The 15,006-nt window shown below is 39.5% G+C and overlaps 2 protein-coding genes across 3 annotated transcripts; one reads left to right on the forward strand and one right to left on the reverse strand.

The window, feature by feature from the left end:
* Positions 1–596: 596 nt before the first annotated feature.
* On the reverse strand, positions 597–2,816 carry LOC129753079 (uncharacterized protein K02A2.6-like). Its single transcript, XM_055748880.1, has 2 exons — positions 1,359–2,816; positions 597–1,310 (listed from the first exon to the last, which is right to left on the reverse strand). Exons 1-2 carry the CDS (start codon positions 2,814–2,816, stop codon positions 597–599), a joined length of 2,172 nt encoding a protein of 723 aa, XP_055604855.1.
* A 954-nt stretch (positions 2,817–3,770) lies between these two features.
* LOC129753274 (microprocessor complex subunit DGCR8) lies at positions 3,771–14,964 on the forward strand. Of its 2 annotated transcripts, none has more exons than XM_055749072.1 (5): positions 3,771–3,833; positions 4,164–4,653; positions 5,769–6,073; positions 6,137–7,249; positions 14,458–14,964. In XM_055749072.1, the coding sequence occupies exons 2-5, from the start codon at positions 4,251–4,253 to the stop codon at positions 14,737–14,739; spliced, it is 2,103 nt and encodes a 700-aa protein (XP_055605047.1). In that variant the 5' UTR covers positions 3,771–3,833; positions 4,164–4,250; the 3' UTR covers positions 14,740–14,964. The 2 variants fall into 2 exon arrangements, with proteins under 2 accessions (XP_055605047.1, XP_055605046.1); XM_055749071.1 differs by having other exon boundaries at positions 3,815–3,833; positions 4,051–4,653.
* The last annotated feature ends 42 nt before the right edge of the window (positions 14,965–15,006 follow it).

A 15,006-nucleotide genomic window follows, 5' to 3' on the forward strand; every position in this document is an offset into this window, starting at 1 on the left:
CGAACCAAATTTTGATTTCCACTGATAAAAAATGAGTGTGTACAAATAATAAAATTCTGTAATTATTTTCATTCGATTTTTTCATGAACAGAATTAAAAAATATGCATCGGAAAAACTAAATAAAATGACAAAACGTTTTGTTGAATCGACTCCCCTTCTTTTTTCTGCGTGAGGCTGTCAACTCTATCGTACATATAAACTTTTAACTATATAAAAATGTTGTTCGGTCCATGAGAACTACCCAAAATCTAAATCTGTTGTTTAAGCTATTTTTAGAACAACCATTAATCAAACAATTTTTATTTATCAGTTTCAAAAACTTCAACGAAATTTGAGCGACTCAATACGCCTGATCATGAAAGAATTTACCAGAGCAAAACAAAACGTAATAAAAACCTTGTTTTATACAAAACAAGTGCTTTTCAGCATCAAAAAAGTTTTATTGAAAATCGTTAAATAAGAAAGTAAAATTTTGAACCTTCGCACTGGTCGGTAGATTGATGAGAGGAATTTGACGTTTGAAAGATTTTTTTCTTTTTTTATTCAGTCTTCCTCCCCCAGCTTTTAACCATGAAGTACATGGTCACAATTAAATTCATTGGATTATGAATGTGATACCATGGTTCTGTTCTATTCGGGTAGTTAAATCTGTTGGCTCAGGCATGTTCGCTATCGCAGCTACTTTTTCCGGATCAGGCTTGATACCGTTGGCATTAACAATAAACCCTAAATACTTGATTTCGGGTTTGTGGAAACTGCATTTTTCTGGACGTAGCCGGAACCCATACTCTTGAATTCGGGAGAACAATAAATCCAAGCGTTTAATATGATCGATCAACGTTTTGCTGTACACGATGAAATCGTCGAGAAAGTTATCTACGCCTTCCAAACCGGCAATCATTTTGGACATCAATTGTTGAAATGCTCCGGGTGCTGATTTGACTCCTGGTGCCAACCGGTTGAACTGGAAAAGCCCTCGATGAGTGTTGATGGTCAACAGTTTTTTGGATTCTTCGTCAACCTCGACTTGCAGGTAAGCATCAGACAGATAAATAATACTGGAAAACTTGTTTCCGGAAAGTTTTGCCAAAATGTCGTCTGGTGTTGGAAGGGGATAATGATGTGGCTCTAACATTGCATTGAGTCCCGTAGAATAATCGGCGCAGACACGAATCTTCCCACCGGGTTTCCGAACGGAAACGATTGGCGCCGCCCAGTCGGCATAATCTACTGGTGTTATGATGTTCAGCTGTTGTAGGCGATCTAACTCCTCGTCAACTCTTTGCACAGCATTGAAGGGTACCGGTCGCTTTTGTTTGAAGACAGGTTGGGCGTTAGGTTTTAAATAAAGTCTAACCTTGGTTTTCACACAAAGTCCGAGGCCGTCTCTGAAAACTTCGGGAAAACGGGTGAGGTACCGGTTGGTTGAAGGAATTGAATTGGAACAATTTACCTGATTGCAAACGTTGGAAAGTGGCTTGTCCCACAAATCGAAAGCGTCCATGTAGTCCAATCCCAGAAGATTTAAGTTCTTGACTGATGTAACGTAGCAGGTTCCAAATTTTTCTTCACCATCGATGGCCAGCGCACATCCAAATTCGCCAATCAGTGGAAGAGGGTCGCCGGAAGCTGTACCTGCATGATGATGGGTTGGTTGGAGCGTCGGTGAACCGCATTTCCTCCAGGACTGTTCAGAAATGACAGTAATATCGGAACCACTGTCGATCTGGAGTTTGAGAATAGTGTGGTTCACAGTCACCTTCACGTATTTCCGCCGGTTGCCGATGTGGTTCACACTATGGATGAATCTGGATTGCGTTGGCTGTTTGTCTTTTCTGCGTGTTGATCCAGAAGGGTCTGCTGTTGTTCGGAAGCAATTACAGTAACCTTCTTTGTGGCCTTGGCGGTTGCATTGTTGACACGTGTGGTTTTTGTAGGAGCAATCTTTGACAAAATGCATTGCCCCACACTGCCAACAAGGTGATCGTGGAACTGCTGATTCTGCTTGGAAAGACGATTTTGAATGTCGTTGCGTAATTTTGGCTTTTTGGACAGCGTGCACTGACGGGGATGCTTGCTTCTCAACCAGCTCAATATCGTGCTTGAGAGATGATATGCGGTGGCACTCTGTTACCAGTGCTTCCAGGTTGATTTCTCGACTGGTGTCCGATTCGAGCTTCGCCAGAAGCCGCGTTCTTACTTCTGCTTCCTGTGACGACTGCATACCGCAGACAAAAATTAGTGCTTTGAATTGGTCGATTGTAAGATTTGCCAAATCAAAATCTTCACAAAAACGATTTACGTTACCCGCGTATGTGACGAAGTCATCGGAATCGTTTTTAATTAGGTGGAGGCAATCGTAGCGTTTACTGAAAAGCGACCTTTTTTCGCTGAATATCGTTTTTAGTTTTTCGATTACTTGCCCGAATGAAAAATCGCGTGGATGACGTGGCAAGAGATAGTTTGTGAACTTTTCGTGAACCGGGACGCTCAAGCTTCGCATTAGAAGGCGTATTTTGGCAGCGTCATCCAGATCCTTGCCATCCGCTCTGAAAAGATCTTCATACTTGTTGAACCAACGTTCGAACGTGATGCCTGCTTCCGGGTCGTAGTGAAATTCCCGAATAACCGATGACAGCGATTCGATTATCTGGTCCGGACTTCTACACTGATTGGCCGTTGGAGTTGCATTTGATGTTGTTAGTCTCTCCAGTAACAGCAGCAGACGGGTGTTTTGTTCCGCCATTTGCCTCAGCACATCCTGCGTTGAAGCTTCCGCGTATCCATGGAATCCACTGTTTTCCGGATTAGACATAGTTTGTTTCTTTTAAAACACTATTTTTCTCCTCAGAGACACTTCTCGTCGCCAAATGTTATGTTCTTACGAAATAATAACTCGCTTTTCAATTAAACTAAATTAATTATTTTATTCACGTTGTAAGCTGCGCACAGGGAAATTCAAACTGACTCAAAAAATGGCGTCACAGTTGCAGTGTCTTCATACGCGTCGATGTATTCGTACGCCTCAAACCAGGGTTGAACTCGGCGGTAGCAGGAGGTATTTAAATAACCTTGATTTGATCGACGTTATTAAATTAGATTAGACTCGCCAAAAACGTCGATTAAACAACACATATATCGCGGTTAAAACTTTATAGTGCTTCTTCTCTATAAATATAATTGGGATCAAATATTGCGTACAAAAGTTCATCTGAGGTACAAGTTCTTGAAACGACTCAAAGATGCCAGGTGGTTCAGGGGTTTCCAGAACACCTTATATTGATGGAAAATGGAAATAATGTGCACGTCTGATTCGATTGAATAAACAAAGGCGGAAAACCGAGGCTGTAATCGCCTTTATATATGCCACGTAAGAGATCAGCTTCTTGGCTGGCTTGCAGTTTATATTGGAAAACACCGTTTTAATACCATCACTAAACCGAAAAAATAACTACAAATTCAATTAACTCATAGATATTTTAAAAATCATTACAGTGCAAGACATTTCAAAAACCAATTTTTATTTCACAATAATTTCTTTTCCACTTTTCTGGCAGGTTTTATTTTAATGTTACTGCATGTTATAGTTCCATTTATGTTTCAGGCAGCGGGGCCCAGTGAGAAGAAAAAAGGGTCCTAAAATGAGTGATATTTTACTCTTCAACAGTGGAGGCCCGTTGCGATTGTGGTTATTCAATTTTCAGCTAAATTCACTGAGCGTGTAATTTCGGTACCGCTGTACACAAACGAAAATATGTCAAACGTGTTGTTGATTTTATTCGGATGCTGCCGCGAGTGTGAAAAATTCCGTTCCGTTTTGTCCATTTATCCGGTAATCCAGTGGATCCTGCCCTAAAACTCATCGTCAGAAGCTAAACCTGCTTGAGCGCATTTTGCTGGTGCTGAAATAAAAGTGTGGCAAAAGCGCCGAGCTCTGGTTTCTGGTGTATGATTTTACATCTTGTGTTGAAAAAATTGGAACCATACGAGAAAAAAAAATAATCGATAGCTGCTTCCGTTCGGAAATATCTGAAATTTTCTACCTCCAGCCTATGTGAGCATACTCAATTTTTGCTTCCGGTTGTGATTAGAAACTGATTGAGCCTGGTCGACATTGGGTGGGCTGGTAGAAAGTTGGCACAACACAACACTTCCGATTTAGTGAAGGTTTTCGTTTCCGGTTTGTTTGTGGTTTTCCCCGGGTAACCATCACGCCTAGTCGAAAACAAGTGCAGTGACTCTCCGGACAATGGAAGAGTGGTACATGGTGACACCACCCTCGGATTTGGAAGAACGTCCTCCACTTCCTCCGCCGCCTCCTCCACTTCCGTTGGAACCTTCACCGGAAACCTGCGCCGCCGATCCACCTCCAGGGTGCCCGTTTGCCAAACGACGGAAGATAGAATACGAGGAAGATGGGCTTGAGGGAGCAGCAGACGTAGACGATAAAGGGCAGCAAAGTCCGAAGCCTGATTGCATTCAAGAACTCGGAAACGGTACAACGACAGATGATTCCGAGAAACGGCCAGCTGCCGATGCTCGGAATGAAAATTTGCGACAGTTTCAGGTTCTCGATGAAATTCAAGGAGATAACTCCGAGGAGGATGAGCCCGAAGATTTCACTAACGATGTCGATATTGATGAAAATTCGGGTAAGGAAGGACTTTTTGTTTAATTTTTAAAAGAAACCTGGACAAACCAGATTTTAAATTCATTGTCGTAATATAATTCAAATTCAGAACTTATTTAAGAAATCAGAATAATCAGTCAGAATTTAAAAAAACAGATTTTAATATTGACATTTGACCTGTTATAGAATAAAAAAAGCTTTTGGTTTCTCTAAACTCTGAGAAAGCCAGTTTATGTATTTTGGATTTTTGAATCTTGATTCCTCGAATGTATCAATTGCGGCGCTCAAAAAAGCTCACTTATAAGTGGTTAGGGTTGCTCGATTGTTCATATATTTTCATTTCTAAATTAGTTTTAATGCAATCGAAAAAGTGTAAAAAATTGAAAATAAAATCATCAATCAATCAGATATATTATATTGGAAGGATTCGATTGTAAATTGATGATTTCTGCAATTACATCCCTTTATCCTGAGGGACCTTATTTATATTTTTAATTAAATTTTTGAAGATGAATTTTTTTTTTGTACATATTTGGATATTTTCTTTGAACGCTCAAAAATTTTTTTTTAATCATTTTAAGTATTGGTCCTCAATTTAAGTTCATAAGTTTGTAAGTTGTATTCTTAACTTCAATTTCAAGTCCAGAACCTGATGATTCAATATTATCATCATCAAACAACCGTCAATTGCAAATTCAGAATAAACTTGGAAGGGTCTAACTAAAGCTTTAAAATATATAGGGCATAACCATCTGGTGTCAAGATGCCATATTACGACATTTTAACCAGAAAATGAAACTTCCATAAAATATCTTATAACTAATCTTTAATATGTGATGCGTAGAAATTTGTACCTAAGTTAAAAATTAATTATAGATAGTTTAATTTCGAAAACCTCACACCACACCCCAGTTTTAAATATTTGTTTTACGAATCTAAAACAAGCAAAGTTTAGCCAACTGTCTGGATTACCTATGGTTTTGTTCAGTATCGGGTATAGAGTGTCGCTGGCAATCTGTCGCCTACAAAAGTTCCAATTTTATCTTATTTTCCGTGGATCTTGAAGAATAACCGAAGGTGCTTCATGAATGTCAGGTTTTCCCAATCAAATATTTGATCCAACTTCCATCTTTTTAGATAATCAATCCGGCGAGGAAGATGGCAACGAATCCGATGATGATTTCGAGATGGACTACGACGAGTTGGAAAACCTGCTAGATGCCGGACTACCGGAAGACATGAAATCGAACGGACCCAAAGCGAAGGCCTACGATGAACGTTTCCGGGAAGTGTTGGACGAGAAGGGTCGCAATCACTTCGAAGTACTGCCAGAAGGTTGGGTTCAGGTGACTCACTGTAGCGGGATGCCTATATTTCTGCACCGAAGTACCCGAGCATGTTCCGTTTCACGGCCGTACTTTCTAGGGGCAGGGAGCGTGAGGGTAAGATTCATTTAAAGGTAGATTGGAGGAAAAAAGTATGAGCTAACTAAATTTTCCTTGTAGAAGCATGAAATTCCTCTCAGTGCGATTCCGTGTCTGAACTACCGTAAAGCCTTGCAGAAGGAGGAAGAGTTATGTCGAGAAATTGAGGCAAATGCAGCAGCAGCGGCAGCTTCGGAGGAAGCGAAAAACTCCAACAACAAAGAGAACCAAGACTTGCAGCCAGAAAAACAAATGCACAATTCTCAGCTTAGTAAAATGATTGCCAGCGCTAATAGTGCATCCGAGGCACAGGCCAACGCCAATATGCTTCCACTCAAAGTCACTGCCCGAATCGAAACGGTCAACGAAAACCTCAAAGCTCAATCATTGACGGCGACTGCCTTTCAAGAGTACTGTAAAAAGCTATTTAAGTTCAAAACTTTACGAGTGATGCGCTTCAAATCTTGGGCTGCACGTAGAAAGCTAAACAAGAACAAAAAGCATCTCAAAAACCTTCAAAGACCTACCCTACCAGACGGAACCAAACTTATCACATTCCCAGTATTACCAAGTGAGGGTGAGAAAACTCCGGGAGGCAACTCGAGACCAAAGAAAGAATGGATCATGAACCCGAACGGCAAAAGCTACGTGTGCATTCTTCATGAATATGTACAGCATGCGCTCAGAAAGCAACCCAGCTACGAATTCAAAGAACTAGAAAATGCGGCCACACCTTATTCGGCAACGGTATCGATCAACGAACTGAAATACGGTACCGGATACGGCACCAGCAAAAAACAAGCCAAAAGCGAAGCGGCTCGAGAAACGCTTGAAATCCTCATTCCCGATATGAAGGGCAAAATCACGAGCAAAGATGCCAAAAAAGATAAAAACGGTGCAGCCGCAGACAACCAAGCGGAAGCGAGAAATCTGTCGGTGTTTGATGAAATCAAAATCGAAGATCCTCGGGTGGCAGAATTCTGTGCCAAAACCACTGAACCTTCACCGCATGCTATTTTGCAGACATGTCTGCAGCGAAACTTTGGGCTCGGGGACATTCAGATCCAGTACGACGTTAAGGTGGGGAAGCATCGGAAGAATGAGTTCACTATGACCGTGGGAAAGCACACGGCTACGGTGGGCTGTAAGAACAAACGAGACGGCAAGCAACGGGCGTCGCAGGCGATTTTGCAGGTTGGTTCATTTCTCTTTTGTAGGTATATTTATAAATTTTAAACCGCAGGTCCATGCCATGAAAAGCCAATAGTTAAAAGAAAAATTTAAGTCTCAGTCATACGATAATATCGCTGACAAAAAAAAAGTGTATAGGTATCTATTCTTGTCGCATGCACTGAAAACAAATGACTAATTTTAGTTGCATTCGAACTTATGTATATCCGAGCGCGACACACCGTTGTTTCTTTTTGAGTTTTCCTCAACAATACAATTCTGTGGGTTGTGGAACGAAAAAAAAACTTAAGTTATCGGACCATAATTAGTTATGTTACACAAACTAGTTGTGTATCATTGTGTAATTAAGATGTTTTCATGAGAAGTGTAAACAAGGCTTTTTTTGGAAAACTACAAAGCAAGTTCGTCTCATTTCCACTATTTTTTTTATTGTAGGGGTTATATTCCATCTCTGGGTGCAATTATGTCATGGTCACGAGGAAAATTCTGCGACTAGTGACACAATGTTTTTCTCACAGGTTAGTGATTTCCAGATTTCTTCGAAACAAAACCGAAAACCATACGATTTAATTGCTATGGTAAAGAAAGAGTATTCTATTAAGCCTAGTTCCCACTAGGCAATCTGAACCGCGCTTTTCGTTGTGAGAACTTTGTTGTCTGTTGTTGTTGTTGGAAACATGAAACGGTCTCAGTATCTCTCGAATGAAGTAGGAGACATTGAGACCGTCTCAAGACCAACTGTCTCCTAGTGTGGAGCCTTTATGCAAGTTGGTTATGCTCAAATAACTTAAGGCTAGCCCACACTAGGAGACAGTTGGACTCGAGATGGTTCCAATGCCTCTCTTATTATTCTGGAGAAACCGAGAACGCAGACACCAGACGGGGCCTGGACATTCGGCCGAAGGCCGATAGGCCGAAAGGTGTTAGGCCGAATGGGTTAAAAGGCCGAAGGATGTTCGGCCGAATACGACAGTAGGCCGAATGGGACATTAGGCCGAAGGTTATTTGGCCGAATATTATAAGGCTAAATGGTCATTAGGCCGAATGGACGATAGGCCGGATGGTCGTTAGGACGAATGGTCATTTGGCCGAATGGATGCTTAGCCGACAGGACGGCAAGTGCGAGAGCATTCACATCTGAGTGGGAGAAAGAGAATTCTTAACAAAGAGCGCGCTGTGTTTCAGTCATATACACCTCAGAGTAAATGAAGAAAAAAAATCATTTGGACTCCCACCACACAACGTAGAAAAAATATCAACAACTTCTGCCCCGCTACCATGCCCACTGCTGTTAGCTGTTTTGGATTCTTTTTTCATGAAAAATGTTGTGCTCGAAGAAGAGGTGGTTTAGTAAAAAAAAATTAGGACACCGCGAAGAACAAAAACAGGATTTTTCAGGACATCAGTAGATTGGTGGAAATACAATGCAGCTCTTCTTAGATTGCATAAATTAAGGCGAAATAGCGGTGCAGTATACGCGTTAATTTATGCAACAGAAAAGATGAGAAATTAGGTGGCTTGTAGTTTATACCGAAAAACACCGTTCAAAATATCATCTGAACCGAAGATTACCATTGGTTTAAGAGGTTAAACTGTTTTTATCACAAAATCAATTGCAATTAAGATCAGGAAGGCTTCTAGAAAATCAGGACACCTCTGGGACCTTTGATTCGGAGAGCAGCATCTTTTCTCGTGAACGTACCAAGGATAAACTGAGTTAGCTATGAGATTTCTCCTCAACACAATGCGCTACAGATTTTTCTGGAAAAGGGAATTCTCTTCATCAGCGGATGTGAATGCTTTCGCTCACTCTTATGTGTTGACAATCTCACTCTTGCACAGTAAACGAAAATTACCGAGTTCGGTTATATTTTTTTTCCGAATTCCTAATCTGTGGAGTTCGTTAAACTGTTCGGTAATTTTTTCATGGCCAAGAAGTGACAGCTGTCAATTATTACGAACCTTTTTCGGTGAAAAATACCGAAACTCGGCTGATCATGTCAAAGTTTATCTGTCAAAATGTTGACAGTTGTCAACGTGACAGCTCGTTCTATTACCGATCAACCGGTATTGTTGAACCAAAATGCCTGTAATTAACACCGAAAAGCCGGTAATGTTCAACCGAAAAGCAATAAAAGCTCAGTAATGTATACCGAACAACCAGTAGAGTTTACCGAAAAACCAGTAGTTATTACCGAAAAACCTTAAATTATTACCGAATACCTGTAATTATTATTGAAATACTTGTAAATATTACCGAAATACCGTGTTTTTTTACCGAAAAGCTATTAAAGTTCGGTAATATTTACCGAACAACCGGTAAATTTTACCAAAAGTTCGGTAGTTTTTACCGAAATTTCTGCGATTATTACCGAAATGCCGGTTATATTTACCGAAAATCGTAAAATTTTCGGTGATGTTAATAAATTTATTGGTTTATCGGTGGACGTTATGTTCTTTTATTAAGAACATTCAAGATTATGAAAATTACAGATGTTTTAAAATTAGAAAAAATCAAAAGACCTTGAAAATCAGCGAATTTTGTTTAGAGGCATTTTCATCACACGTCATAAATTTGTTTAGCACCGATCAACTATTTTGAAGTAAGGCTGTCAGAAAGAGTTAACCCCACCATCCGAAAGTAGTTGATAAAGTGTGGTTTTCCCAGCAAGTTTAGCTTGCTGTGAGAACGAATGATCGTTGATGATATGTGATGAAAATGCTTCTGAATCAATTTCTACTCGATCATTTTCAAGGTCTTTTGATTTCTTCTAATTTTAAACACATCTGTGATTTTCATAATCTTGAATGTTCTTAATAAAAGAACATAACTTTCATCGATATGACCAATAAATTGATAAACATAACCGAAAATATTACAGTTTTCGGTAAACGTTACCGGTATTTCGATAAAATTACAAAAATTCCGGTAAAAGGTATTGTGAGTTAATATAAAACAACTAAACTTATATGGTTATGTTTCTGAATAAACATTTGCCTTTATTTATGATAATGCATGTTGCGGCCGCCACTATATTAATTCCTCTGGAAGAAACGGAAATGCAAGTTGGGACATTCCAGCTGCTGTGCACTTTTGCTCCAGCTGGACGAATCCTATTGCAGCAAGTGTGACGGCTTTGCTGATTTAGTGAGGGTGATGGGGCACCATTAACTATTTCATACTGACCATTAATTTGACGCTAAAATAAACAAAACCACAAACAATTCCACGCACGCGAATCTTGCTTGCTAAATAATTTGGCGGACGGCTTCTCGAGCACACGATTGCAAAAGCGAGAAGGGGAATGAGAAATACTGCCTTCGAATTTTGACGTTTGACACGAGGAATATTTATAAGCAAGCTGTTTTAGCAAGAAAAGGGAACATGGTCCAATGACAGCCTACACTGAACCAAATCAGGCAATAAAATTCACTAAATCGTTTTAATAGCTTTTATTTTAAGGAAGGTGGATATAAAGTACTAGAAAATCCAATAAATGTAATGCTAAAATCCTATAAATTGTACAATTAATTTTTGTCTACGATGTACATAGTATAGACTAATCAAAAATCCAATAAATTTTATACATTCGTTCTGTAATACTACACTATATTAATTGTATCTGAAAATCTAATAAATTTCATAAATATGATTCGATATAGTTTTTAGTAGGTGTGGTTTGAATTCAGAACAAATAATTTTCGGTTCAGGCTGTGAAATTATAAAGAAAAACCGTTGTTCGTTAAAATTGTTCTATGTTTACAATCATTATAATGATGGATAGGAAAAACACGGAAAATGGCGAATATTGGATTGTAAAACAGGTAAGTAAGCTAAATGTCTCATTATTTTTCCAATTATCAAAATTAATCCTTCGTATCGCTTTCCCCACAGGAAAAAGAAATATTTCGATGGTGTAAAAGAAGCGCCCCATTCTGATGAACGAGGAGATGTTCTTCCGGAGAGAACTTCACCTGAACTGGATATTCAAATTATTTGAACAAGATTCTAGTAGACCCTCAGGTAAGAATATTGAAAATTTGTCTTTATAAATCATACTCAACAAATTTATTCAGTAAAAATATTTCTTTTATTTTTATTTAAGGTAATAAATTTCTGCCCTCGGAAGGCCCCTGAATCCCCAAATCTATTTCCCGGCAAGATTGACTTCTGGAACGATGCTAGTGTGCATCAAGTGGCAATTTTAATCGCAACGGTGGATTAGCAGCAGGAAAACGGAACATCGACCACTTCAGAAGTTTGAACCATACATGCGTCAGCCAGACCTACAGGTATATGTACATAATTTATCAATAAAAACAATCTAAACTTAAATCACGATGTATCATTTAAACGAAATCCGAAAAAAAAAACGAAAACATTTATTTCACTGCATTGAACTGTAAATTAAATCAAATTGACAAACTATTACATCCATTGGAATTTCCGATAAAGATAATCAGAACAAAAATCTATACATTTCAAGTTGTGTATACATTCGTAAAAAGTATTGGATTTTCCTTTAGTGCAAAATCACTAAAAAATCTGATAAAGCTTATAGCCAGATTTCGGTCAGTGTAGGTTTTAGGCGGCAACTACGATGGATCAGGAAAAATAGGTATACGGAATGAATTGACAACGAACGAACTAGCCCTCTTGCGCGAAGTGAAAAGTGCACAGGAACAGCTAGATGTAGAATTTGTCTGGCCTGGCAGAGATGGAGTCATCTTGATAAAAAAACGTCAGACTGCAAAAATCCAGAAAAATAAGGGACATTAGCTCTTCGAAAGCTACTCCAGTCAGGTACCAAAGGTACTATGACCTTCTCGGTTTCGGATACCTCGATCCTGTCCTCCTCGGCTATTGAGCCTCCAGCCCAGCGTCGCTGAAATGAAATTAGAATCTCTTCAGTCACCTGTAAACACAAAAATCTTCACACCTAATTTTAAGACTATAGTTTATGAATGCCAAAGCGATTTTTTTATCAATAAAAATATAAGTAACAAAGAAAGTCTTAAAATAGTGCAGTGGAATATCCGGGGTATGAGTAACATGGATAAAATCGACACCCTCAAACATATCCTTGATCTTTTTCACAGCCAAATCTGTGTTCTAGTCATAAATGAGACTTGGATAAAACATGGAGGCACAGTAATTTTAATAAATCCGTGGTTACGATAGCTTCTTTTCTTGTCGATCTACCTCGCACAGTAGTTTAGCTGTTAACGTCCGCTTTGATAAAAAATGCAGTCTGGAAAAGATCGATTCTGAAGACGGCTTCCATTATATTCAATTAAAATACATATCTATGGCAAACAAATTCAGTTGCACGCTGTATATCGCCCTCCATCATATCGCTTCCCCGACTTTGCTGAAAAATTAGAAACAAATCTTAGCAGCAACAGTACTAGCCAGAAAGAATGTGAACATAAGTTGTTACTGGGAGACACAAACGTTCCAGGGAACACGCCAAACCACAATACCGTCGGAGAATATCTGCGCATTCTCGTGTCGTGCAACATGTTTGTAACAAACAATGCTATAACACGACCATCGAGTGGAAATATATTAGATCACGTAGTCTGCTCGGATAGCTTCATCCGTATGCAAGTAACCATTCAATAACTGTCACCAATCTGTATTTTAATCAACCACGTTCCATCCAGACTCTCAGTAAGCAAATAATAAATAAGCAGCAATTGAATACTGAGCTAGCAGCTGCCCTTGAAAGTATACCGTCGTGAGTTGACGCAAATAGAAAAGCAAATTACATTATTGAAAAGTATAATGATACGATAACCATTGAGGCCAAGGTAAAGGCCCACTATCCATAGATGACTTTGACGTTTAGCATCTCCTGTCCGCTAAGGATAATCTGCTGAAAGCAAGTAGGTTAAACCCCACAGATCAACAACTGAAAGAACTATTAAAACAGGCTTCCAAGAAGCTCAATGATAAAAAGAAGTAGTGTAAACAAAGATATCATCTTAAAATTTTGCAAACTGCTCCCCCAAAAAAGTTGTTGCAAGTTTGAAGTAAAGTCTTGGGCCGTGAAGGCAAAAACTTACGAAATGGGTCTCAAATAGTAGACGGAAACATCATAACTGATCAAGCGCAAGCGGCGAATAGCCTGAATGACTTTTTCTGTAACATTGGGACCTGGCCTCGGAAATTGATGGCGACAAAGACATCTACAAATTTGGCACGTTCGTCCCTGATCATGAGACCTGCATCGCTTGAGGAAACTATCGTCCTGATCAACAATCTGAAAACCAACGAGGCATCGGGGCTAGACAACATACCTGCATCCACCATCCTATCTCAACACTGTCTACTATGAATAAAATATTGGAACAGCTGATATCTATTAGGTTGAGCAACTCCCTAGAAGCCCAAAATCTTTGGAGCGAAAGACAATACGGATTTCGGAAGGGATGTGACCCACTTACAGTGACTGGATGACTACAATGATCTCGACAATCGGCGCTATACTGAGGTATTATTCTTGGACCTTAGAAAAGCATTCGATACAATCAACCATGAGTTGCTGTTGAAGAAACTGGATGCTCATGGCATACGTGGACCTGCTCTTAAGCTCCTGGAGAACAACCTCTCAAACCGGCTGCAATTTCCTGGTGTGGTAAAAGCGACAGGAAATTGCTCACCATAGGAGTTCTGCAAGAAAGCAACTTCGGGCCTTGACTGCGTTCCTCACATATTGGTAATAGACAAACTTAGACACCTTGGACTTCCTAAGTGGATAACGAAGTGGCTTGCCTCGTATTTGAACTCCCGCTTGGCCTATGTTAAAGTCAACTCCTTCTGCTCTTCGAAGTTTTTGATACCATCCGGTGTCCCCCAAGGCACTCATCTAGGACCGTTAATATTAATACTGTTCGTTTATAACTACACAATGGGTGATATCCTCATTCTCCCCTACCGTGTTCTGTAACCATATTCCTAAAAATTCAGAATGTGATTATTTTTTAACCACACCGGAGATGTCGGAAAACGGTTATTTTTTTCAAACAAATCGACACAATTGTCCGGTATTGCCAGCCAGATAGTTTCTTAGGGTAAACCTTAGTAACCGATAAGCGAATTTTCTAATCAAAATTTCAATTTAAATAATATTAGGTGTCATCTAATTTTGTCATCAATCTAGCAGCCAAAAGGAAAAAAAATAAAAAAATGTTTTTTTTCTTTGCAGATCCTACACCCGCACATCAAAACCTGGGGCTCGCTACTGCGGCTGTATGGCAACCATTCGATCAAATCGTACAAGGAGAAGAAACAGGAGGAGCAGGAGATCACCGTGTTGCAAAGTAAAGCCGCCGTCAACCAGCCAAACTATGCGATTCTCAGCAAGCTCCGGCTGGAGATGTCAAAGCTGGAAGAACGCCAGAAAAACGTCCGGGTGATCGGCACTTTCGTCCCGGACGTGGAACTTCCTACCGCTTCGGGGTCTAATTTGAAGAATGTGGACCTCTAGAAGGGACTCTTGCTTAAGATAAACGTACTTTATATATCCTCTCCCAGTTGGCCAGTGGTTCGGTTCTAGTTGTAAACAACAATTTTAGAAACAAAATAGAAAGTAGTTAGTATTTTGGAAACTGGTTTAGTTTTCTTTATTATCATATAATAATTGCCACGTGTATGTTTAAGTGTAAGTATGTTTTCTTTAAGTTTTATTTTAGTGAGTTATGAAAAATATATAAATCTATGCTTAATGGCGATTGCACGTGGTTTGGCATAAAGT

The sequence above is a fragment of the Uranotaenia lowii genome, chromosome 3, assembly GCF_029784155.1.
Source record: "Uranotaenia lowii strain MFRU-FL chromosome 3, ASM2978415v1, whole genome shotgun sequence".
Taxonomy (NCBI): Eukaryota; Metazoa; Arthropoda; class Insecta; order Diptera; family Culicidae; genus Uranotaenia; species Uranotaenia lowii.

Excerpts from the sequence above, each read along its gene's own strand:
- LOC129753079 (XM_055748880.1), bottom strand. The coding sequence starts at position 2,816 with ATGTCTAATCCGGAAAACAGTGGATTCCATGGATACGCGGAAGCTTCA. Across the intron at positions 1,311-1,358 it reads GACTTTGTGTGAAAACCAAG|CGACCGGTACCCTTCAATGC; the intron begins GTTAGACTTTAT and ends TTCAAACAAAAG.
- LOC129753274 (XM_055749072.1), top strand. The coding sequence starts at position 4,251 with ATGGAAGAGTGGTACATGGTGACACCACCCTCGGATTTGGAAGAACGT. Across the intron at positions 4,654-5,768 it reads CGATATTGATGAAAATTCGG|ATAATCAATCCGGCGAGGAA; the intron begins GTAAGGAAGGAC and ends CCATCTTTTTAG. Across the intron at positions 7,250-14,457 it reads CGTCGCAGGCGATTTTGCAG|ATCCTACACCCGCACATCAA; the intron begins GTTGGTTCATTT and ends TTTTCTTTGCAG.